This window comes from Cetorhinus maximus, chromosome 12 (genome assembly GCF_964194155.1).
Source record: "Cetorhinus maximus chromosome 12, sCetMax3.hap1.1, whole genome shotgun sequence".
NCBI lineage: Eukaryota > Metazoa > Chordata > Chondrichthyes > Lamniformes > Cetorhinidae > Cetorhinus > Cetorhinus maximus.
This window is the reverse complement of record NC_135890.1, coordinates 75,746,503-75,772,732: the sequence shown is the minus strand read 5'-3', so window position 1 is coordinate 75,772,732 and position 26,230 is coordinate 75,746,503. Positions and strand designations below refer to the sequence as shown.

Here is a 26,230-nt window from a genome sequence, read left to right as displayed (position 1 = left end):
ACACCCACTAGATAGGGCAAAGAGCCTCAGTTTAATCTTTCATTTGAAAGATGGCACCTCTGATAGTGCAATACTCTTCCATACTACACTGAAATATCAAACAAATGTATGTGCCTCAAGGCTTTGGAGTTGATCTCGACTCTCAAACTTCTGACTCAGGCAAGAGTGCTACCACTGAGCCAAAACTAGTAAATTCAACAAATATTGTTGAAAAAGTAAAGTGCAGTCCAAAACAGGAGGAAATTTTCTGGTCTAGGTGGAAGCAGCCTGTGTTATGACCACTGCAGTTCAACAATGATCTTGAGTTACCTTTCCCTGTATAGGTGGCTACACTGGAGACATTTATTCCAACTCTAACTTGCAGAACAAGAATGATCTGTTTGAGTACAAGTTTGCCACAGGCCAGTGGACAGAATGGAAAGTAGAGGGCAGGTAAGCTTTGTCTGTTTATTATCCTGCATGTTGATAATTCTGAAGAAGAATATTTAGCATTGTGATATAAGTTGTGGGGGTGGGAGGGTTTTTGTGGTAAGGTGATACAATGAAGCTCCTCCTTCCCATGCTGCAAGGATTATGTTCTAGATAATGTTCACCTTTAACTGACTGAGGTTCTTGTCATCTGCAGATATGCAGATGCACAAATTAATGATTTTAATTAAATTTAGTAGGTGACTTAGTTTCATTAGACAGGTTTAGAAAACTGTCAAATGTAGTGTGTAAATGATTTAAATTTGCTTTACTAAGTCTTCTCATTTCTTAATTACCCCCAACCTACTATGCAGGTTTGTCTGCAAGAAGGTTGGGAAACAAGCCTCCCTGAGGCTATTTTACTAAAACAAGGAATGGGGAAGAGTGTTGATGTGCTATGGGATGATTTATCCTTTGAATCTCTCCCTGCATCTCCTCTTGAGATGGGAGATACAAACTTTTACTTCAATATGTATTTGGTCAATTAATTGTGGATTATTACCTAATAAGCATGCATGTTATGGTAATCATTTATTCGGCATCAATTATATTGAACAGTCTGGTCATTAATGTCTGATAAGACACACACCAATGTCAGAATAAAGCAACCGACAAGCTGCAGATATATATGAGTATTTTTGTTTGTGATTATTATGGTTTATTCAAGCTGCATGCCATAATTTTCACTCCTTAAATAGAATTCCAGCTTGTACCCCAGTCGTTAGGACCTCTTTCATTCGTAGACCATCTTTACTCTTCAACTGGATATTTGCTGTAACCCATTGAATAAGGGTCCATTGCTGAATGAATGTATATATATCTATCTATAGATGTATATATATCATACTCTTTTTTCATTTATTATATAGACATTTTTCAGCTGCAAAATGTATTTTTAATGCAGATTGCCTGTTGCAAGATCAGCACATGGAGCCACGGTTTATAGTGACAAACTCTGGATCTTTGCAGGCTACGATGGTAATGCCAGGTAAGGTGAGAGCAATTTCTTGAAGTGCTATTTTGTTAGTTTAAGTGAAAGCACTGACCAGCAATTGGCACTCAGATATTCAATGGTGTTGGATTTTTTGCCAGGCATCAAGGCAACCATAGCCCATGTAGTAAGGCTAACTGGGTGAGGACCATACCCAGCCTGGTTTTCATTTACTGTGTGGACTGAAACCAGACTTCATTTAATAGTCTAATTGCCTTCAATTTCCAGATTGACTGTTCAATGCAGATTTAAGAAGAAAATTGAGAACTGGTAAAATTTATGTGACATGACTGCCAGAGATTTGCTTGATGTTCATGCCCACATGCAGAGACCTGGACAACATTCAAGCTTCGGCTGATAAGTGGAAGGCAACGATTGTGGCACACAAGTGCCAGGCAATTACTATCTCCAACAAGAGAGAATCTGACCATCTCTACCCTTGACATTGAGCAGCATTACCATCAACATCCTGGGTGTCACAATTGATCAGAAACTTAACAAGGCCAACCATATAAATACAATGGCTACAAGAGCAGATCAGAAGGTTGGAATTCTGCAGTGAGTATCTCACCTCCTGACTCCCCAAAACCTGCCCACCATTTACAAGACATCAGGAGCATGATGGAATATTCCCCACTTGCCTGGATGAGTGCAGTTCCAACAACACTCAAGAAGCTGGCACCATCCAGAACAAAGCAGCCCATTTGATTGGCACCCATTCTACCACTTTAAATGTTCACTCCTTCCACCACCGGTGCACAGTGACAGCAGTATGTTCCATCTACAAGGGGAGGATTTTTCCCTCGTCGGGCAGTCCGGCAGGGGCGGTTGGGAAGCCGACCACTGCCCACAATCGGGTCCGGACAGTAATTTCATGCTGGCGGGCCAATTAAGGCCCACCTAGCGTGAAACATGAGCAGCAGCGCTCAGCGCTGCCGGCGGGGGAGGAGCACAAACTTCGCGCATGTGCGCGGGTGTGTGTGTTGGGAAAGCTCCCTGAGGCACAGAGCTGCCTTAGCGAGATGAACATTTTTCAAAATAACAAATAATGATTTTAAAAATGTTATGAAACATGTCCCCTTGTGTGACTCAGTCACATGAGCAGGGGCATGTTATTAATCAAATTTAAAAATTTTGGTTTTATTTTTATTTGCTGTTGGAAATCTCCTCCCGCCCGTGGATGAGGTTTCCTAAAAATTGCAAAGGCCGCTTGGCCTTTTCACCGGCAGTCAGCGAAAAATTTCTCTCAGCTAATTTTTTAATGGCCTTAATAGGCCTTTTAATTGTCAGTGGACGTGCTGCTGACTCCGGTGGGCGTGCTGCTGACTCCGGCGCACACCCCCCCGACCGAAATTTCACGTGTCATTTTATGCTCGGTTGAGTCAGGCACACGCCCGCCCACCGAGCTAAAGGTTCTCCCCCAAGATGCACTGAAGCAGCTCAAAAGGCTTCTTTGACAGCGTCTTCGTAACCCACACCTCTACCACCCAAAAGAAAAATGGGAGTCTCCTTCTGTTCTGTCTTAGGCAGTCCCTTGGGATTGAGGATAACTTGCTTCCACTCCTGTTAGATGTGTTCTAAGATGGCTGATAAAATCCAATGCACAACCTGTGGACTCTGCCACATGTGGGGCAGGTGGTGCTTGAAGGATTGGGGAGATTAGTTATTTGGAGGTTTGCACGTTCTCTCTGATGCCTTGGCTTAGTCTCTGCAAGTTCCTGATAAAATGTCTTTGTTTGCTGCCTTCCTTAATGAAGGTATTCAGGTCTTTGGTCGGTCGCAAGCCAAGGGTCTCCCATGAGTTGGTGGGGATGTTTATCCCCTTCAGGGAATCTTTGAGGACATCCCTAAAGCGTTTCTGCCGTCTTCCTGGGAGTCTCCTGCACAACCGAGTTCTGAATAGAATATTGCTTCAGAAGTCTGGTGTCAGGCATACTAACGACGTGTCCCACCCAGCGGAGCTGGTTTTGAGTGATTAGGGCCTTGCTGCTGGGCATGTTGGCTTGGGAGAGGACACTGCTGTTTGACCGCCTTTCTTGCCACCGGCTTTGGAGGATTTTGTGAAGGCACTGCTGCTGGTACATCTCCAGTGCTTTGAGGTGCCTGCTGTAGGTTGTCCAAGTCTCTGAAACGTATAGGCATGCAGGGATCATTGCTGCCCGATAAACTATGACCTTCATCTCGGATTTGTGATCCTCAAGTGCTCTTTTCTTCAGTTGAACGAAGGCTGAGCTGGCAGATAAAGGCGATGATGAATTTTGTCATCTATTTTTGCCTTTGTTGAGAGGAGGTTCCCAAAATACAAAAAATTTACCCACATTTTCCAGGATCTCGCCGTTGATCTTAGTCAATTAGAGGAGATGTTGTACTGTCGGAGCAGGTTGGAAGAGGATCTTAGTTTTCCAGGTGTTTAGTGAAAGGCTCATTTTCTCATACATGTTGGAGAAGGAGTCAATAATGATCTGGAACTTAGTTGCCGAATGAGCTCGCATACAAGCGTCACCTGCATACTGAAGCTCATTGACTGAGTTTGGAGCGATTGAAGGGTTTTGGATTGAAGACGGCATAGGTTGGACATCTTTCCCAGATGGAGTAAACACATGGCAACATCACCATCTTTAGGTTTCCCTTGAAGTCACACACCATCCTGACTTGGAACTATATTACCATTCCTTCACTGTCACTGGATCAAAATCATGGAACTCCCTTCCCAGTCTGTACCTATGCCACATGGGCTGTAGCGATTCAAGAAAATTGCTCTCCCCCACCCTCTCGAGGGCAATTATCAAGTGCAGTTAGGGCTGGGCATAAATGCTGGCCTTGCCAGTGATAGCCACATTCCATGACCAAATAAAAAAAATCAAGATTGCTAGTGTTACTTGACTCAGAAGGGTAACAGCCAGTCCCCTGGAAGCAGTGAAATGATGGGCTTTTAGGCTGATTCCTAGTGTCAAAGAATTGAGTTGTGAGAGAAGCAAGCAAAAAATAAAAGCTTTGAAAGGGGGTGGATAAAAAGGTACCCTTAAAGAAGTATATAAATTACCGAGTGGATTAAAAAAGCTTAATCCAGAGCACTTGATTTACAGCACAATGACAAACAGGTAAGAGACATGTTCAGTGCTGATGTCAGGAAATGCTTCTCATTCCAGGGGCAAAACGGTGGGGTTATTCATACAGATGCAGCAGTTAGTGCTGGAAATAATTTTTATGGAAGAGTGAGTGAAATGGATCAAGTGGCCTGCCTCATCAGCACTTGCTTTCAGTGTTTCAACAGCTCCCAGTTTTATTGTATATATTCCTTGGTTTTTGCATCGGCGCTCTTCCAGCCTAGAGATTAAGCAGAGTATAGAAATTCAAAAGATGCTAATTATTGCAGGTTCACCTGTATGATGTGTCTTGGTCTGAGTGCCGTGTTACACTGACCTATACCAGTGCTAATATTCGTGCAGTGATTCTTCCCATTCATCCCTAGCCATGAAGCATCCAAAGTCCAGAAGATGTAGTAAAGTGGAAAATGGTAGAGCAAGAGCAGCACACTAATGATGCAGTGGCTGTTCGGAAGCTAGGCCTGTCTTATTTATGAGAAAAGGCTGTTTTTTGAGTAGATGAACAATTATTGGCTCTCTTGAACATTTTGATACACAACAGAGTGTAAAAGAATGAAATGTTAGTGTATTTGCTTCCTGATTCTGGCTTCCGCTCCCTCCTGCCTCCAGTATGACTGTCCCTTAAATTGCCAATGAAGACTGTAGAGTAGTCTGGCTGCCCGGCAAGCAGTCTCTTTTTTTTATTTGGGTATCTGAAGGCACTGAAAACCCTTGGAGTTCTTTGTACACAAGAACATTTTAAAAAGTCAAGATAGGAAAAACTAATCCCTCTCGTAAACATTCTCATTGAGATTCAATTGCCCTTTGAACATCCTGAATGTTTTTTCTGGTATCTGGAAGACTATTCCAAACTTTTACTTGCCTGAGTAAGGAATTCTTCCTAATATATCTGTTTTACATTTACTTTAACCAACTTGAGTACTCTCCAGCTCCAGCTTTCCTGTCTGCTTTTGAGGTAATATCCTGGCTTTATTTTGCTGATCACTTAATACACCCTAAGATTCCTTCTGCCTCCTTAACCGCCTTTTATTCACGTAATCTTTCTCATATCATTTCCCTCACACTTAGAATCAGTCTTCTCAATGCCTGTGCTTTCTTTGGCATGGTGACCAGAGCTAAACACAGTACTCCCATGTGTGATCTGACCAGTGAAGCATGCAGCTTTAGCCTAACGTGCATGAATCAACACCACTGTTCTCGCTCAAAATATCAGAATTCAAATAGATCTTTTGATCAATGTCTTCACCAGCAAATGTGATGATAAAACAAGAAAGTAAAGTAACTGCAAATGCTAGAAAACCTATATAAAAAAACAGAGTTTGCAGGAAACACTCATTAGGTCAGGTAGCACCTGTGAAGAGAGGAGGGACAGGGTTAATATTTTGGGTTGAGGACCCTTCATCGTGTGTTAACCCTACCTTCTTTTCTCCACAATTGGTCCCTGACCTGCTGAGTGTTTCCAACATTCTTTGTTTTTATATCAAAAATATTACAGTTGATTTCAGTATGTAGATCATTTTTGTGAGAAACAGGGCTCCAAGTATTGAATGCAGGACTCAAGTCCAGAGTGATTTTCCACATCTGACAAATAACCTTACTATTCTTTTTTGACCCAACTTTTTTTGCTATATTCATCTCTTAGGAACTTTACTGCTACTTAAACATTGTTTATTAATCTGTTTTGGCAGTCCCGTGTTTCACCCATAATTTGTGAAACCTTTTTTTCCTACATACTGTGTTCAGTTTATTTTTCATTCCCATTGTAATTGCCCTATTCATTTTGGGGTCTTCATTTTCTTGGGGATATTTAATTTGCACTTGTCCATTTTGAATGGTGCTTCCAAATCTTAAATTTGTCTTTTTTAATTCTAATAAATTGTGTTTCTGACTTTATACTCAAACTAATGGTTGATGCAATGATGCTTGAAGCATATTTTAGATTGACAAGGCACGTTAATTGGACTGTCAACAATGAAATCTACTTTTTTTCTTTAATACCCTCAGGCTGAATGACATGTGGACCATTGGCCTCCAGGATAGAGAGATGGCATGCTGGGATGAGGTAAGAAGTTGCAATGCAGCAATTGAATGGAATTAAAATCATTTTTAAAAAGGTTTGAGAACAAAAGGCTCAATACAGTGAACTCCATAGAATATTATTGTGTTTGATTTTGAAATAAATTTCTTGCCCTTTTGCAACTGGGGAGGAACTGTGATGTATCTGGTACCTTTATATGGGAGTATATTGATGATATTTGAAAGCAAATGTACACACATTGTTTTACCACGAAGACTGACCAATGCTAAGGTCGAATCGAGCAGGCTTTCAACATCAATTTGCTTTTGGAAGACATGTCATAAGCAAGCTTTCTGAAATAATGAATTCCCACATACTTTTTTTCCATCCTTTCCTTCTACGTGGAAGAACAGGTGTTTGTTGGCATTTGCCGTGGACAATAGCTGCTGTTGAATACCTTTACTGTGTGACATTTTTCATGTTAGCCAAGAGTGTGGACAGACTGTTTAATCCCAGGGAAAATCATACGGAATCTGAGCTACTCCACTGCTGCAGTCTCTTACTTTCCAGTAGACTGCAGAACTGTTTGCTTTTTCACTTCCTAGCTATCAAACATCAAACATCTGGCTTAAGAGAAGCTGTGTCCAGATGTTGTTAGGGAACATGTTCATACAGCCCAGTGGAAATCTATAACACAATAGCATAAAGAAAAATTAACTGTAGAATGATACAGCACAGAAGGAGGGCATTCACCCCATATGTTGGCTTTCTGAAAGATCTAGCTCATTCGTCCCACTCCCTGTGTCTCTCCATAGCCTTGTTTAAAAAAGAAATCCCTTCGAGTATTTATTCAATTGCCTTTTAAATGTTACTATTGAAGCTGTTTTGACCACCCTTTCAGGCAATTCATTCCAGATCACAACTATTTTGCTGTGTTTTATAAAAAAAACCAGTGATGTCAATTGTAGATCTTATCCCCTTTCATCTTAAATCTGTGACCTCTGATCACTGACCCTTCTGCAACTAGGAAAAGTTTCTCCTTATTTTCTGTACCAAAGCTGTTCATGATTTTAACATCATTGTCATAGCTCTTATTGTTCTTTAAATAGGACACCATCAGCTTCTCCAGCCTGTCCATATTGTTCTATTCCAGAAAGCCAGTTGGTGAAGGATGATACTGGAGTCAATCTTTACTCAGTCTTATATTTGTTCACAGAGTGAAATGTTACAAGTATATAACTCCTAACTTAATCCTTTACAGTTTCAGTAAGAGTCTCTTTACATGTACGAGTAAAACCCTAATTTATGCCTTCCACTTGCATAATTAACACAATTAACACATGTAATTGGGAGTCCTTCATCCCTGGTACCATTCTAGTAAATCTCTTCTGCACCCTCACGATGACTTTAATATCTTCCCTAAAGTGTGTTACGCAAAATTGAACACCATATGCCAGCTGAGGCCTAACCAGTGCTTTATAAAGGTTTCCCATAACTTCCTGGTTTCAGTACTCTTCTATTAATAAAATGAAGGATCCCGTATGTTTTTGAATAATCTTCCCAGCTTGCCTTGCCATTCTCAAAGATTTGTATATATAGACCTTCAGATCTCTCTGTTCCTACACCTTGTTTAACATCGTACCATTCAATTTATATTGCCCTTCCTCATCCTTCCTACATTAAATTTCATCTGCCTGGTGTCCGCCCATTTCATCAGCCTATGTCCTCCTGTAATCATTGTTTACTACATTTGAGTATTGTGTCATCTGCAAGCTTTGACATTATGCCTTGTGCACCCAAATTCAGGTCATTAATATATATCAATAAGAATTGTGATCCTAATAACGAACCCTGGAAAACACTATTGTATACTTCCCTCCGTTATGTACAACAAGCATTCATCACTATTCTCTGTTTTCTATCTTGTAGCCAATTTTATATCAATGGTGCCATTATTTTTAATCTCATGGATTTTAATTTTTTACGAGTATTATGTTACTTTGTCAAACACATTTTGGAAGTCCATATAGATATGCAGACAACTGCTCTGCACTTACCTTCTCCATTACTTCTTCAAAGAACTCCATCAAGTTGGTCAAAATTGAATCGGCACTTGGAGGAAGTAAACTTGCAGAGCTACAGGGATAAAGCAGGGAAATGGGACTGACTGGATTGCTCTATGGAAAGCCGGCATGGACTCAATTGTCTCCTTCTGTGCTGTATGCCTCTATAACTCTGTAACACTTCTATTAATTAGCCCAATTAATTTTGTCCTGGATTATTGTCTCTAGAGGTTTCCCTACCACTGAAGTTGGCTGATTGGTCTGTAGTTGCTAGGTTTATCCCTCTGCCTTTTTTAAACAGGAGTGCAACATTTGCAGTTATTCAATCCCCAGACCACCACTCCCATATTCAAGGAGGATTAGAAGATTGTGGCCAGAGTCTCTGCAGTTTCTATGCTTGCTTCCTTCAGCAGCCTAGGATCAACCAAATGGATCTAGTGACTTTTCTAGTTTGAGCACTGCCAACGTTTTCATTACCTCTTAATCTAATTTTTAAATCTATCCATTTTTGCTACAAACCTCCCTTTTTATTGCTGCATTGGGAGCATTCTCTGCTATAGTGAAGACAGGGGCAAAGTACTCGTTTAGTACTCAGCCTTGCCCTCTGCATTTGCAAGAATATTTCCTTTTTGGTCCCATGTCATCCCACTCTTCTTTTGATTACCTTTTTATTATTTATGTATTTATAAAGGACTTTTTGGTTCCCTTTTATGTTAACCTATTCTCATACTCTCTCTTTATCCCTCTTATTCCCTATTTTAGATCTCATCTGCAATTTGTGTTCATTTTGATTCTTTATTGCATTATCAAGCATACATCTACCATAAGCTTTTTCTGTTTCATTTTAGTCTCCATATTTTTGGTGAAAAAAAGAGACATGTCTAAGCTTTTCGTCCTGCATTCACCAGGACATTTACAAGAATATCAATATAAGAGAGAAAACAATAACTCATACTGCATGTGAAAAGAACGCTGATTGGTTCGCAAGTGGCATTACCATGGAGAATGCACCGCTGATGGTGACTGACAGTTAACTGCCAAGCATTGTTTGAAATTTAAACCAGGCAGCTTTATCCTGATTTGGCAAGGCATTGCCTTGAGGAATGAGTCAGTGAATAGCTGTCACTTATTTTGCTTAGCTGAAACAGGCACAATGTATGTACATGTTCTTTCTGTCTGCAAAGAGCAGAGCCCTGTGTATTAATATATATAGCTTCCAGTACATGCAAATATGCCACATGGTGAGCCCGACTGACAATATTAAGTTGTTGTTTTCCCCCTTATATTGGTATTCTTGTGAGTGTCCCAATGAGTGTTAGACAAAAAGCTTAGACATGAGTCTTTTTTCAGCAATACTCAAGTTCTGTACTGCCAAATGACTATCTCCATATTTTTAGTCTAGCTTTGAATACACTTCTTTTACCCTTTGTGTCTACTCTCTACCTGAACTGTCTTTTTAAAGGTTCCCCCATTGCGCAGTTACCTACCAATTTTTGATTCAAATCCACCTGGGGCCAGATCCTTTTTTAACTCTTGAAATTAGCCCTTCTCCAGTGAACAATTTTTACGCTTGAATGTCCTTTACCTTTCCCATAGCAATTCTAAACCTGCTGATATCACTGTTCCTAACTTCTCCCCACTGAATTGTGTGACACATTCCCCACTTCATTCCCCTGAACTAGATCCATCACTACTCTCTTCCTTGTTGAGTTGGAAACACATTGATTAAGAACGTTTCTTAACACATGTCAAGAATTTTGCCCTCTCTGGTTTTAACTGTTCCTGTCCCAGTCTACATTTGGATAATTGAAGTCCACCGTTATCATTATTCTGTTCTCATTCTCATTGCATCTTTCTATAATTAGCCTAGAAAGTTGCTCGTCCATCTCCAACCCTTTGTTTGATGGGTTACAGCATACATCCGGTAGTATAATACCTCACCTATTGTTAATTCTAGACAGATAGATTCTGTCTATGGCACCTCCACTAAATCATCTCTCTTCAGTGATATTTCGGAATCTTTGATCAATATTGCCTTGCCCCCACCCCACACTCCACACCCCATTCCTTTTCCTTCCCCATCTTTCCTGTATAGCTTGTAGTCAGGAACATTAAGTTCCCAATCATTCCTTTTTTGAGCCCAGTCTCTGTTATTGCTGCTATATCAGAGTCACAAATTATCATTTGTGCCTGCAGCTCACCAACCTTATTTACCCACCTGCACTCGACATCCATCTTAGGCTGCCTCACATTTGTCCACTGTCTTATCACTCCTATTTCTGAGCTATTCTTCATTCTAGTGCTACTAGTGCCTCCCAATCTTCTTTGCACCTTGTTTCTCCTGTCAGATGTTTAATCTTAATTCCCATTCCCCTGCCAAATTAGTTTAAACCCTACCCCACAGCACCAGTTAACCTCGCTGCGAAGAATGAGGCCTGCCCTCTTAGGGTGCAACCCGTCCATCTTGAACAGGTCTCTCCTGCCCTAGAACTGGTCTTAATGCCACAGGAATCTGAAGCCCACTCTCCTGTACCATGGCTGCAGCAATGCGTCAATGTGTTTTGTCCTCCTATTCCTGTTTGCACTGACGTGTGGTGCTGGAAGTAATCCTGAGATAACTATCTCTTTAGGTCCTGCTTTTTAACTTCCTCCCTAGCTCCTGAAAATCTGACCGGTGGTACCTCACCCCTTTTCTTACCTATGTCATTGATTACCACATGGACCTCAGCTTAGGCTGGTCCCATCAGTGTTCTGCATCCTTTGTGATGTTCTTTACTCTGGCACCAGAGAGGTTCTACACCATACAGGATTCAGAGGAACTACTAATGCAGTTACTGAAAAGTCCTCCTCAAAACATGACAGATAGTTGTCTTACAGAGGAAACCTCCTTATCTAGTACTGGGATTGCTCCATCTTGTGCATAAGAATGTGAAAAATAAGAGCTAAAGTATCCCACTTAGCTCTTCAAGACTGCTGCACCTTTCAACAAGATCAAGGCTGATCTGTGTCAACTCCATCTTCCTGCACTATCGCCAAATCCCTTTATTTCTTTAGTACCCAATATCTATCAACCTCTGTCTTGAATATACTCAAAGACTGAGCATCCACAGCCCTCTGGGATAGAGAGTTCCAAAGATTCATAATCCTTTGAGTGAAGAAGTTTCTCCTCATTTCAGTCCTAAATGGCCAACCTCCTATTCTGAAACTGTAACCCCTGTGTTCTAGATTCCCCAGCCAGGAGAAACATTTTCTCTGTATCTCCCTGCCAAGCCTCAATGGGCAGTGGCATAATGGTAATGTCACTGGACTAGTAATCCAGAGATCCGAGCTAATGATTTGGGGACATGGGTTCAAATCCCCCCGCAGCTGGTGGAATTTAAATTCATATAATAAATCCGGAATTGAAAGCTCGTCTCAGTCATAGTGACCATGAAACTATCATGGATGGTTGTAAAAACACCATCTGATTTACTAATGTCCTTTAGGGAAGGAAATCTGTCACCCTTACCATAGCAAAGTGGTTGACTCTTAACTGCCCTCAGTTCAAGGACAAAAGGGCAACAAATGCTGATCTTGCCAGCAATGTCCACATCCCATGAAAGAATAAATAAGGATCTTATGTGCTTCAATTTTAGATCACTTCTCATTCTTCTAAACTATTCTGCTCAATCTTTCCACATAGCCCAATCCCCTCATCCCAGGAAACCTTAGTTACACATCCTCTAGTGCAAGTATTTCCTTCCTTAGGTAAGGAGACCAAAACTGCACAAAGTTCTCCAAGTGTGGCCGCACCAATGCTCTGTATAATTAGCTAGACTCGTTTACGCTTGTACACCAATTCTTTTGCACCAAAGTTAACATATTTCTTGTTTTCCTAATTGAATGCTGTACCTGCATGTTATCTTTCTGTGATTCATGTACAAGGACGCTCAGCTCACTCTGAATGAAAGCATTTCTCTCGCTGTTCAAACTATTCAGCTATTTTTAGATACCGAGGGCTCAACACAGCGGAAGCCCTAGAGGAGCATAGAATGTGTAAGGGGGAACTTAAAAAGGAAATTAGGAGAGCAAAAAGGGGGCATGCAAAAACATTGGCAGGCAAAATAAAGGAAAATCCAAAGTTATTTTACAAGTACATTAAGAGTAAGAGGATGACTAGGAAAAGAGTAGGGCCCATTAAGGACCATAGTGGTAATTTGTGTGTAGAGCCAGAAGACATAGGTAGGGTTCTAAATGAATACTTTGTGTCAGTGTTCACAAGTGAGAGGGACGACGTGGGTATGGAAATCAGGCAGAAGGACTGTGATATAAGTAAAGAAATTAGGATAGAAAGGGAGGAGGTTCTAAGTGGTCTGGCAGGCTTAAAAGCAGATAAATCTCCAGGCCCGGATGAAATGTATCCCAGGCTGTTGAATGAGGCAAGGGAAGAGATAGCAGGGGTGCTGGCAATAATTTTCAATATCTTTCTGGCCACAGGAGAGGTGCTAGACGACTGGAGGACAGCCAATGTGGTACCGTTACTCAAGAAGGGAGGAAGGGACAAACCAGGGAACTACAGCCCAGTCAGTCTAACCTCAGTGGTGGGGAAACTATTGGAAACAATTCTGAGGGACAGAATTAATCTACACTTGGAGAGGCAGGGATTGATCAAGGACAGTCAACATGGTTTTGTTAAGGAGAGGTCATATCTGACCAATTTGATTGAATTTTTTGGAGAGGTGACCAGGTGTGTAGATGAGGGCAATGCATTTGATGTAGTCTACTTGGACTTCAACAAGGCTTTTGATAAGGTCTCGCATGGGAGACTGATAACAAAGGTCAGAGCCCCTGGGATCCAAGGCACTTTGGCAAATTGGATCCAGAATTGGCTGAGTGGCAGGAAGCAGAGGGTGATGGTCGAGGGGTATTTTGTGACTGGATGTCTGTGTCCAGTGGGGTTCCACAGTGATCGGTGTTGGATCCCTTGCTGTTTGTGGCATATATAAACGATTTAGACTTGAATGTAGGAGGGTTGATCAGTAAGTTCGCGGATGACACGAAAATTGTTGGGGTGGTAAATAGTGAGGAGGATAGCCTTAGATTACAGGAGGATATAGATGGGCTGATCAGTGGCAAATGGAATTTAATCTGGATAAGTGTGAGGTGATGCACTTGGGCAGAACAAGGCAGGGGAAAACACGATGAATGGTAGGACCCTGGGAAGTACCGAGGATCAGAGGGACCTTGGTGTGTATGTCCACCAGTCTCTTAAGGTAACGGGACAGGTAGATAAAGTGGTTAAGAAGGCATATGGAGTACTTGCTTTTATTAGCCGGGGCATAGAATATAAGAGCAGGGAGGTTATGCTGGAACTGTATAAAACGCTGGTTAGGCCACAGCTAGAGTATTGCATGCAGTTCTGGAATCCGCATTATAGGAAGGATGTGATTGCACTAGAGAGCATGCAGAGGAGATTTACCAGGATGTTGCCTGGGCTGGAGAGTTTTAGTTGTGAGGAGAGATTGGATAGACTGGGGTTATTTTCCTTGGAACATGATTGAGGTGTATAAAATTATGAGGGGCATAGATAGGGTAGACATGAAGGAACTTTTCCCCTTGGTGGAGGGATCCACGGGGCATAGATTTAAGGTAAGGGGCAGGAGGCTTAGAGGGGATGTGAGGAAGAATTTTTTCACACAGAGGGTGGTGGGAATCTGGAACCCACTGCCTGAAAGGGTGGTAGAGGCAGAAACCCTCATAACATTTAAGAAGTATTTGGATGTGCACTTGCGATGCCATGGCATACAAGGCTATGGGCCTAGTGCTGGAAAATGGGATTAAAATAGTTAGGTACTTGTTTGACTGGTGCAGACTCGATGGGACAAAGGGCCTTTTTCTGTGCTGTAGACCTCTATGACTGTGACTTTTATTTTTCCTACCAAAGTGGATAACTTCGCAATTGTCCACATTGTATTCCATCTGTCATGTTTTTTGCCCACTCACTCAACCTATTCTATCCTTCTGCAGCCTCGCCTCACCATTTACTTTCCCACCTAACTTGATATCATCAGAAAGCTTTGGCACATTATGCTGAGTACCCTCATCTAAATCTCTAGTGTAGGTTGTAAATAGCTGAGGCCTAAGTACTGATCCTTGCGGTACTCCATTAGTTACAGCTTGACAACCCAGAAATGTCCTGTTTATTCTTACTCTATTTTCTGCCCATTGACCAATTCTCAATCCATGCTAATATATTACCTCCAACCCAATGAGTCATAATTTTGTGTAATAACCTCTTGTGTTGTACTTTATCAAATGCTTTTTGAACATCCAAATGTATTGGTTTCACATTATCCATCCTCAAAAAAACAGATTTTTCAAACACAATTTCCTTTTTACAGATCCATGTTGGCTCTGCTTAATTATATTCTGATATTCTTTGTGCCCTATCTCAGTTAGGGAAATAAGCAAATCTGGAAATGGCTTGATAATAAAGGAAGGAATTCATACAAACCCACCACAAGTAATAAAGCTTCTGTTATAATGAGGAGTATTCTCTCTGTCTTTTAGGAGGAAGAGGACCTTTATTGACTAAAGAAGAGCTTTTCTCCCACCCTATTCTGTAACCTTTTATTCCAAGCGCAATAAAAGCTACTGTATTGTGATTTCTCACACTGAGGCAGATTTCCCCTAATGTGTTCAAGGGAACATCTGATGGCTTAATAGGACAGCTAAATCCCATCCAGTTCGATTAAATGATTGTTGCGGTGTCTGTTTAGGTGCTGTTTGTGTACCAGTTAGAACTTTGACACATGGGACAGTCACTTCATTAAAAAGAATTGGATTCAATCTGGTGTACTGACTAAATGGATTCAAGTCCAGTATTTGTTGGTATGGCAGCCTGGTGTACATCAGAATCCAGTACAGGAGAAAATACTGAGTAAGCAATGAGGTATCCAGCTCCATGGTCCATGGGAGCTTAAGGCTCTTGTTATTGAGTGACATCCTTGACCCAATGGCCAACCAAAGCCGAAATCCTTTTATTGAACTGTGAGAAGATATAACTTACAACAGCAACATCCTCAACTCCCCCTTCTCCAACAATAAAAAAATCAGAGGTAGCAGGATACTCATGTTAAGATTGTAAAAGACGCAGTAATGTTTCCATTTATAATTAGCATAGGTTGAAAGTTCTTAAGTGGAAAAAAAAAGTCCAATTGAGAGGTAATAATTTACAGTCCTGGAAGAATTTGGATTTGAAAATCAGTTCTGTAGGCTGTAATCTCAAAAGACCTGCTTTGTCTGTGTTTTTTAGATCGAGCAGAGTGGAGAGATCCCTCCTTCATGCTGTAACTTTCCTGTGGCTGTCTGCAAGGACAAGATGTTTGTTTTCTCAGGACAGAGCGGAGCAAAGATCACCAATAATCTTTTTCAATTTGAATTCAAGGAAAAAGTGTACGTGCTCAATAATTATTCTTTCTAATTACTCTTATCCTTAATAAATGAGTGAAATTGTTATTACAATGCCAGAGGTTTTAAGGAAAGGAAACTGGGGTCAGGAAAGATGTGATTTAGAGGAAGAACTCTCTTGTTTTCTCATCAAACCTTGATGCAGAAGTTCTTTGCCTTACCCAGTAGCACATTTGCTGCAAAGCTGGCCAGTTGGAAGCTGTAAAAATATCTTTATTGAATGTAAGGAATCATGATTGTAGTTTGAAAAAAGATTCATCATAACTTGACATTAACGTATGATATAACTTTCCAATAAGAAGCCTGTTTCTTGATGTAGGGCCTTTGCCTTCTGGCCACTGAATTGATTCCTGTATCGGCTGCAATCTAATCTTGTGTGTTCCTTAAAGACTGGAATATCTGCGCTCATGCTACCATTTCTGGAGCTGTTTAAAAATAAGCAATATGAATAAATGTCTGCTAATTACAGCACACAGCTTTGCAGCAAAGTAATAGCCTACTGTCTCAGTTCTTCTCCTCCCCTCTGAAATTTAGTGTTTGCGAGATGACCTGAACCAGATGCCCTGCACCACTTGCAATGGTAATTAGTTTGCCATGTAACTGAAGCTACATTACTAGATCACATACAGAAAGGCAGGACCTGGAGCTGTTTGAAATGTTTTGCTGTGGTTCAGCAGAGTAACAGGTTCTGCTTTGTTCTATCAAATGTTCTTTTAAGTGGCTATTCTAAAAACAGGTTCAAAAATTTCAATTGCTGACACAAAGTTGGTAGAGCCCAACACAAGGGTAGGGAATTAATTGTGGTCTAACTTTGATTTTATGGATAAGATGATGTGTCTCCTGCTGCTCAGTATTGAAGGGACATTTAACTGATTGCTGATGACTTATAGATTGACGTTCAGGTTTTATGACCAGTTACTAAATAATACTGTGGTTGCAGTTTTTCTAATGGATTTCCCTGCACATGACACTGAGACTTGGCAAACCTCAAAGAAAATAATTTGAAGAACAATACCTCTTTTTTTAAAGCTGTGCAGCAAACTGACAAATACAAATATGACGGTTATCTGGTTGTGTTTTGCTGCATCTGAGCATTCTGCTGAACTTCCCCTTTACATTTAAATTAACTACTGGAGCTTGCACATAACACTTAAGAACAAGATGGATGATTCCCTTGTCAGGAATAAAATGGTCAGTGACCGTGCAGCAAGTCTCCCTTCCTGTTCGCAGAGTCTCATTTTAGGCCTGTCCTCCTTATTGTATGAGGCCATGCTTCCAACAGATGTGCTGGCATGAATGGGACACCGAGTTGCAAACTACAGCACCTCATCTTATACAAAGTAGTATCCAGTATACTTTCTCTCCACACTCGTCTAAGCACAATAGCAATACCATGTTAGGCAAATATTTTGTTTCTAAGAGTGGACTGTTTAAAAAAAACCTGGAAGTCTTGGTGCAGATGAAGATCATACTCGTGACCCAAAGTGTTTTGGCAAAGTACACCAATTACAGCCTTTTTTAATTATTCATTCATTGGATGTGGGTGTGCTGGCAAAGCCTGCATTTATTGCCTATCCATAATTGCCCTTGAGAAGTTGGTAGTGAGGTCCTGGCAACTGACTGGCTTGCTAGAAGGAATTTAAGAGTCACCTACATTGCTTGGGTCTGGAGTTACATATAGGCCAGATCAGGTAGGAATGACAGATTTCCTTCCCAAAGGCCATTGGTGAACCAGATCTGTTTTTATGACAATTTGGTAGTTACATTGTCACCATTACCAATATTAGATTTTTATTCCAGATTTATTTAATAAACTGGATTTAAATCCAATAACTATTGTGGTGGGATTTAAACTCCTGTCTCTGGATCATTAGTCCAGGCCTATGGATTGCTCATCAAATAACGTAACTGCTAGCTACTGTTCCCAGTATAAATCATTCTTAATTCAGATTGTTTACGATATAAGAACATAAGAAATGGGAACAGGAGTAGACCATTTGGCTCCTTGAGCCTGCCCCGTCATTCAATAAGATCATGGCTGATCTTTTTGTTTCGATTTCCACATTCCCATCTAACCCCGATAACCTTTGATTCCCTTGCCCATCAAGAATCTATCTGCCTCTGCCTCAAAAATATTCAATGACTCCTCCTCCACCACCTTCTGAGGCAGAGAATTCCAAAGTCGCACAACCCTCGGAGAAAAAATTCTCCTCATCTCTGCCCTAAAAGGGTAATCCCTAATTTTAAAACAGTGCCCCCTAGTTCTGGACTCACCCACAAGAGGAACATCCTTTTGACATCCACCTTGTCAAGGCCGTTCGGGATCTTGTATACTTCAATCAAATCACCCCTCACTCTTCTAAAGTCCAGTGGAAACAAGCCCTGTCTGTCCAACCTTTCCTTATGCCAGGTATCAATCTAGTAACTTAGATTAAATTAAACTAAAACTAACGTTTTGTTACAAAATGAACAGGAAAGCAGGAAGTTTTGCGATCTTATGCTACCTGTTACACCATCGCAGCTGTCCTTTTTCGGTGTTATTTTGTATTTCTTTTCGTCATCTACCTCTGAATTTTTATTGCTGTATAGTACACTCCCAATGCCTTATTTAGTAATGTTCTGCTCAACACATCGATACCTATCTCCATCCAAGATGTAGGAAATACTCTTGCTTTCAGTTATTATTTTCGTGGATTAGTAATCTAAAGGATTGGATTAATAATCAAGAGAACATGAGTTAAAATCCCACATTTGAGAATTTGAATTCGGTTTTGAAAATTTTGGAGATTAAAGCTGGTTCAGTGGAAGTGACCTGACCCTGAAGCTGTCAGATTATTGTATAAAAAAAACCCACATGTTCAGTAATGTTTTTGAGGGAAGGAACCTTGCCGTCCTTACTTGGCTTAGCCTAATATGATCCCAGTCCCACACATCAATGTAGAGTAGGAATAAATGGGTCTTTTTCCAAATGGCAGGCAGTGACTAGTGGGGTACCATAGGGATCGGTGCTGGGACTCCAGCAATTCACAATATATATATTAATGATTTAGATGGTGGAGCTAAACATAATATCCCTAAATTTGCAGATGACACAAAGCTGGGTGGGAGGATGAGCTGTGAGGAGGTTGCAGAGATGCTTCAGGGTGATTTGGACAAGCTGAGTGAGTGGGCAAATGCATGGCAGATGCAGTATAATGTGGATAAATGTGAGATGATCCACTTTTGTCGCAAAAACAGGAAGGCAGATTATTATCAGAATGGCTATAAATTGAGAGAGGAGAATGTGCAACGAGACCTGGGTGTCCTCGTACGTCCTCGTCGTTGAAGGTAAGCATGCAGGTGCAGCAGGCGGTAAAGAAGGCAAATGGTATGTTGGCCTTCATAGCTAGAGGATTCGAGTACAGGAGCAGGGATGCCTTGCCTCAATTATACAGGGCCCTGGTGAGACCACACTTGGAATATTGTGTGCAGTTTTGGTTTCCTTATCTGAGGAAGGATGTTCTTGCTATTGAGGGAGTGCAGCGAAGGTTTACCAGACTGATTCCTGGGATGGCAGGACTGACATATGAGGAGAGATTGAGTCAGTTAGGATTATTTTCTCTGGAGTTCAGAAGACTGAGGGGGGATCTCATAGAAACCTATAAAATTCTAACAGGACTAGACTGGGTAGATGTAGGAAGGATGTTCCCGATGGTGGGGGAGTCCAGAACCAGGGGTCACAGTCTGAGGATACTGGGTAGACCATTTAGGACTGAGATGAGGAGAAATTTCTTCACCCAGAGAGTGATGAGCCTGTGGAATTCATTACCACAGAAAGAAGTTGAGGCCAAAACATTGTATGTTTCCAAGGAGGAGTTAGATATAGCTCTTGGGGCAAAAGGAATCAAAGGGTATGGGGAGAAAGTGGAAGCAGGCTATTGAGTTGGATGATCAGCCATGATGATAATGAATGGTGGAGCAGGCTCGAAGGGCCGAATGGCCTACTGCTGCGCCTAGTTTCTATATTTCTCTGATTCTTAATTGCCCCCTGAAGTGGCATCCCACTACCTTCCTCAGGAAAAATAGAGGTGGATAATAAATGCAGGTCTTACCCGTGATGCTCAAGAATGCGAAGGACTGGGTGATGCAGTGGATCAGATAACAGTTGCCTCTGAGTCCTGGGTTTGAATCCAACTTAGCTTAATTGGATTTAAAATTTTTGCTTATAATATGAGAATTGAGTTTTTTATTTGACAGCCTTAATTTTGAAATAATTCCCGTAAAATTTGCAGTCTTACCAAAATTATAAGGATGACAGGTGTGTGAAGATTTTTAAAAATAAAGCATATGCACACTGGGTTAAGTCATGTTTTCAGCGATTAGAAAATGGCTGTACTGACTGAGCAGTGGATCCATGGCCTACTCAACTGGTAACGTATTTCCCTTGCGTTTGGTGGTTCCAGACCTGCTCCCAGGCCAGTCCATTAAATCGAATACAGCTGTCCTTGTGTGTGATGTCAGTAAAGTGACCTGGAGAAAAAAAAACAAAGTACCAGGGGGTTATTTGGCAAAGGGTGAAAACAGGCACTAAATAGCGGCTATGCTAATAACGCATGCCTGTTTCAAAGTCTGATTTTAGTACACAATCTGAGCAGGCTGACTGATGCACAGCAGCGGGTTTCAGCATAGCTCAGGGGCCGAGCGAGAAACTGTACAGGCTCTGTGATGTGGCACTGGTGGTCCTGACAGAGGAGGGATGTCCTGCACCCGCAGAATGGCCTCTGTCCTGCAGTAGCTGGTGCTGTTTTGCTTGGCCTCATGTCCTCCTCCCATTCTTCTGACAGACCAAAGAGGACCCTTAGCAAGATATCCATGATCAAGCATTCCTTTTCTCCTGGTGACTCTTATAAGATAGAGAAGCACAGAATTCACTTTTTGGGTGAAGTCCTCAGAATTTCTGGAATAAATGTTGAATGAGTGGTGAAGTCTTGACTGTGTGATATAGAAAGACTCCTAGCATGTTTCAAAAGTCCCTCCAGCTACAAGTGAACTGTAAGAGATGAAATACCTTTAAGTAGTGCTCAGACTCCTCCGCAATGTCCTGTTTCCTCTCAGTCAGTTGGTCATGGCTAGTGGGAAGGTGTTGGGTCAAGGGCTGTCCACCAAAATGCCATGCAGCCTCATTAATGAGCGCCATCAGGCAATTTAAGTGGCAATCAGCCTATAAAAGATCTTCTGGGCAGCTGTTCCTAGCACAAGACTCAACTCCTTTACTAAGGTGACGTCTGGTACTAAACATGGATGAAAACGAGGTTTCAGCTCGAGTCCATCTTGGCTGCCTTGGTGGCTCTTTTGTGTTAAAAGGAGCTGGAGAAAATTGCTCCCTGGGTTTGTTTTTAATAAGCAAGTAAGCTTTCATTAAAAGTAGAATATTTTTAATGCACAATTAATTTTTTGACAAAATGTACTCTCTCTTTCTTCCCCCTTTACTTGTATCGAAGTGTTTTTTCAATACTGGAGGGATTTTAGTGATTACATTTAAAATTGACCTGATATGAATGTCAGCGTAAAGGACATTAAAATTGTTTCATCATTTGATCGAATATATATGATAGATATAGCTGAGATAACGTTTTGCACATTGAAGCAATATCCTCTGATAATGTATTTACTCTAGTTTTCATCAAAGATGGACTAAATATCTGACATTTAAAAATGAACTTCAGTGCAATTAAGATAATTCATCATGAGAAAGTTGAAACAAAATCTGACAGGAAAACAACGTGATCAGAGTGTAGCTGATAATTCTGAAAAAAGATGTGAATGTGTCCCAAAATATCGGCAGGATAATAGTCTAGCAAAATCATGGTAGCAGTTGTTGTGCCTGGGGTTCTAGCACGTAATAACTGGTATCAGGATTGGCAATAAGTGAAAGTCAGTTCTTAACTGGTCCTGCTTATTTTCTTTTTGAAGTAGAGAGGCTGTTCATCCTTTTGATAACATTTCTATTCAGATGATTACAATGGAATAGGATTAAAATTGAGCTCATTTCATATTTTCACATGAAGTCCTGAACGTCATGAATGTTTCTGAGACAAATGATACATAAATAGGGTGTGCGCTATAATGCAGTTTTTGTACATTTGCCATTGAAAAATATATATTTTGCTGTTTTCTGTTATGAGGTTGCTGAAGAATTAGATAAAGCTCTTGCCTGTTTGTTTTAATGAAATTGAATTTTGAACTTCTGTTATTGTATACCAGTATTATGAAATACTCAAATAAAAAAACTTAAAGTTGTATAATGGCTGCTATAACTTGCACTACTTGAGTTTTTTTTTAAGTTGTCATTAATTGCAAATAATTTAAATTTGATTTGTGTTCTTATGCAGTTGGACAAGAATTCCCACTGAACACTTACTCCGAGGTTCCCCTCCCCCACCTCAAAGGAGATATGGCCACACCATGGTGGCATTTGACCGACATCTCTATGTGTTTGGCGGTGCTGCAGATAACACATTGCCTAATGAGCTACATTGCTATGATGTTGACTCTCAGACATGGGAGGTCATTCAACCCAGCCCAGACAGTGAGGTGAGTTGAGTACTCTATTCAATTAAGTTTTGAAATATTTTAATTGATAGGGCGTGATTTAATTTATTTCTTCAGTTTTTAAAGGGTAGCTAATTCAAACAATTTTAATTTGTAAAAGATGCTCTTTGAAATAACTTACATTTGTTTCATGACTCCTGGCAGCAAGTGACGTTTATGTAGAATCTTTCCTTGCCCCTCCCTTAACTCAGTACCCCTGCCCATGGGCAGTGTTCACTTCTTTTCCTCTTGTCATTGGTTACTTTCGTGCCTTTAGTGCAAGTGAGAGCACACATTGTTTATGACCTGCTTTTAGCTTTACAGTACAATTCCTCTTTCTTCCAATTGCACCTTTCAGGGATGTGACTATTTTTTGACATATCTCTTAAATATAAAAGCCCTTTGGTAACTCTTAGATGTCTTTGGTGAGTTTTGTTTTAATTCAATGATCATGGTTAATGTAGCTAGTTCATATTGGTTCATTATGTCTTCTAAAAGATGTTGACAAGTGCAAAATCAATGCCTCTTGCGTAGATTGCTGCCCTGTTTAATTGCCCAAGTTATTTGTAGTAATTCAAGGAAGTTCTCAGTTTGCTAATGAAGAGCACAGGACCTAAATTGAGCTATTTGATGCAGACATTTGTAAAGCACCAACAAGTTTTCTGAACCTCACACATAGTATTGCTTTCTGGATTATACTACATAGCACAACACAATAGCTGTAATATATTTTAAGTTTGCAGAGGAAGTTTCATTTTGTACATTGGAGAATACACATCTGTGCAAAGAACATTTTCAAAAGATTAATTTTACATGTGATGGTAAATATTTTTGTATTTGACATAAAAAAGTGCTTTCATTTATTTCACTGTTCTTTACACGTCAAAAAAAAATTGCAGTTTCTAGATTGTGTTTTTCTTGACCCAAACAATTGGTCATATCTATTCAAGAACAACACAGCACAGATAGCAGACAGTCCTCCAAAGCATCTAATTTACTCTTGAAATTCAGTTTTTCATATGTCCCTGACTACATTGGTTAATAGAAAGCGCTTGCAGTTACCTGTTCAGTAGGGGTTTTAATACTTTGCTGAGAGAGTGTAAGTGAGGGGGATCTCTCCTTTCTCACTGGTTAGTGGAGGGGTGTGAGCATTGTGCAGACGGTCAAACCAAGATTGTAATTTTGGAATAAAACAGAAAATGCACAAATCGTTGACATCCAAGAAGAGAAAAAACAGATTATGACCTCTCAGGTGTATTAAAACCCATCTTTCACTTTACAGATGATGACTGATCTCTGTATCTAACATTTACAATTTTTTATTCGCTTATTATTTTGGGGTTTTAAGCAAGCTCATGATGTGCCCAGGATCTTCCCCAACTCCATTTCATAGCTCACCACTCGGCAGTGTATTTGTTGAAATAGCAAAACTGAACATCATTCAGCGTTCTGTTTGCAGAATGTTTCCTGGATGCAGTAAAGTAGAAACTTTTTGCTGTAAATTCAAGCCTGAACACTTGTGCGTTGTTGTGCTATAAGGTTGAAAAGATGAGAACTGCAGATAAAAAAAAACTTCCATCTAATGGAAAACTGCTGATCATAATATTACATCGAATATACAGCACAGAAACAGTCATTCGCCCCAACCAGCCTGTGCCGTTTATAGTCCAAACATGTTGCCTCCTATACAATCTCCCTGTAATGTTCTATCTAATATGATCCTGTATGTCATGCCATTTTATACATGCCATAATATTCCATTATGTAAATCTAACTTAATCTATGTTTTACTGCCTTCAAAATACAGGGGAGCAACTTATACACAGAGGCAACATATGATCCGGATTTTATGGTAAGTTGCTTATTCTGCTAGTGTTACACTTCATGCAAGTGTAAAACACTGAATTTGTGGAGTTGACTCCTAGTTTCTAAGGAAATTAATGCAAAGTTTGGGAGGGAACAGGGAGGTTATTATGACCTACCAGATTGCAAATTGCCCCAGGATTGAAACTAGTACAGTGTGAAAGGTTGACTTTTCACAATATTTCCATGTTTCCCATGGGTTAAGGAAGCTTCTTTGTTCACTCATCAGTTGCAAGTATTGTCATTTTCTACACCCAGTATTTCCTCTGGAAGAGGAAGAACAGCCATTATCTGTACACAGAACCTTAAAACCATTGTTTTGTGTTACCACTTTCATTAACAACACACCTTCTCTTGAAAGTGAAGAGACAGCAGTCTTGCAAATTTGTTTGTTTTGGCATTAAGTCAGAGGTATAACATTTAGTTACAGTACAGAATGTTTCTTCAGAGCCTTTGGGTTCAAGATAATGATTTCTTCAGTTACTTTATTGTGGTGAGGGAGGCACAGTGTAATTCTATATGGCTATTAACCAGTGCGACACTTTTTTTATATAAAGAAAAGACTTATCCCGTGACTTCAGTGTTTTTGGGAACATGCACAGTTTGACAGGTTACACCAGTTGAAGGAGGGAAACTGAATGTATTTGGGAGGAATGGGATACAGACAGATAATTTTTTGTGGTGTTTGTGTCAAAAAAGGTTTAATATTCTATTTCTGCACTTGAGGCCAGAGTCTTTATTGCTGCAGCACATTCGCCTATTCTTTGTGAACTGCATTTCGCGTTTGTGTTTTGGTAAGTTAAAGATATCTCTATCAGAATTTGAGCACTGTCCACAGTAACATTAGCCCCCAAAAAAAGCAGAGGTGGAACACTGACTTCAGAAACTCCAATCACAGACTGCAGATCACCAGTGACATTGCAGGTATGGATTTTAGACCATATCTTGATAAAGGATTTACAGTGCGTTCTGAAATGTGGAAACTATGATGCATTTGGCACGTTTGATATATGCCACACACTAATGGGGCCACAGTCCAGTTACTCCTGTGTAGTCTTCTGTGCAAATGTGGATACATCCAATGGTGGCAGTGAGTCTAAATGAATTGTAATGCAGATTTCTGTGGTCTGGCATTTTCACTGCTCTAGATTCACACTAGCTTATTTAAAGCAGCGAAAGTAAAAGCATACTTACTAGTTTTGTTGTTTTAGCTTATCATGGTCTTCTCACACAGTTTAAGGTTAATCTCTGAATGTAGTTGCCAAAGACAACAGTTAGTAATGGACTTCATAAACATTTAACTCAGTTGAGGCTCAACAAACTGCTTTAATGCAACTCTGGGAATAAGATTGCTATACTAATATGGTTCACTCGGACTTGATTTATTTGTTTTGAAGCATTAAAGCTTCACATTTTATGAAACCTTGGACCATTATCTGAGCTGTTAGCAAGATTGATTGGAATGGGATGGCAGAAGTAATAAATGGAACATTAATATCCTGAACAATTTTTCCTTTTATCAGAAATCTGCCTTACAATTAGTTTTGGACCTTGCATATGGTCCAGAGGTATGCTTTACAGTGCAAGACCGTGAGTTCTGAACTATCTGTTTTGACATCTAGTCTTCATAGGTTAGGAGCTTCAACTCAATTGGGATTTTGGAGGAAATGCAGAGGACCTAAGCATTTTTCATCCCTGCTGC

General features: G+C 40.4%; 1 protein-coding gene across 1 annotated transcript in view; it reads left to right on the top strand.

Moving 5' to 3' along the window:
- Nucleotides 1-26,230, top strand: part of lztr1 (leucine zipper like post translational regulator 1) — a 109,700-nt gene that overhangs the window by 25,319 nt on the left and 58,151 nt on the right. The window contains exons 5-10 of the mRNA XM_078553919.1: nt 324-432; nt 1,373-1,456; nt 6,571-6,628; nt 15,941-16,080; nt 22,467-22,668; nt 24,473-24,517. Of these exons, the coding sequence (XP_078410045.1) occupies nt 324-432; nt 1,373-1,456; nt 6,571-6,628; nt 15,941-16,080; nt 22,467-22,668; nt 24,473-24,517 (638 nt within the window). The remainder of the gene's footprint in view (nt 1-323; nt 433-1,372; nt 1,457-6,570; nt 6,629-15,940; nt 16,081-22,466; nt 22,669-24,472; nt 24,518-26,230) is intronic.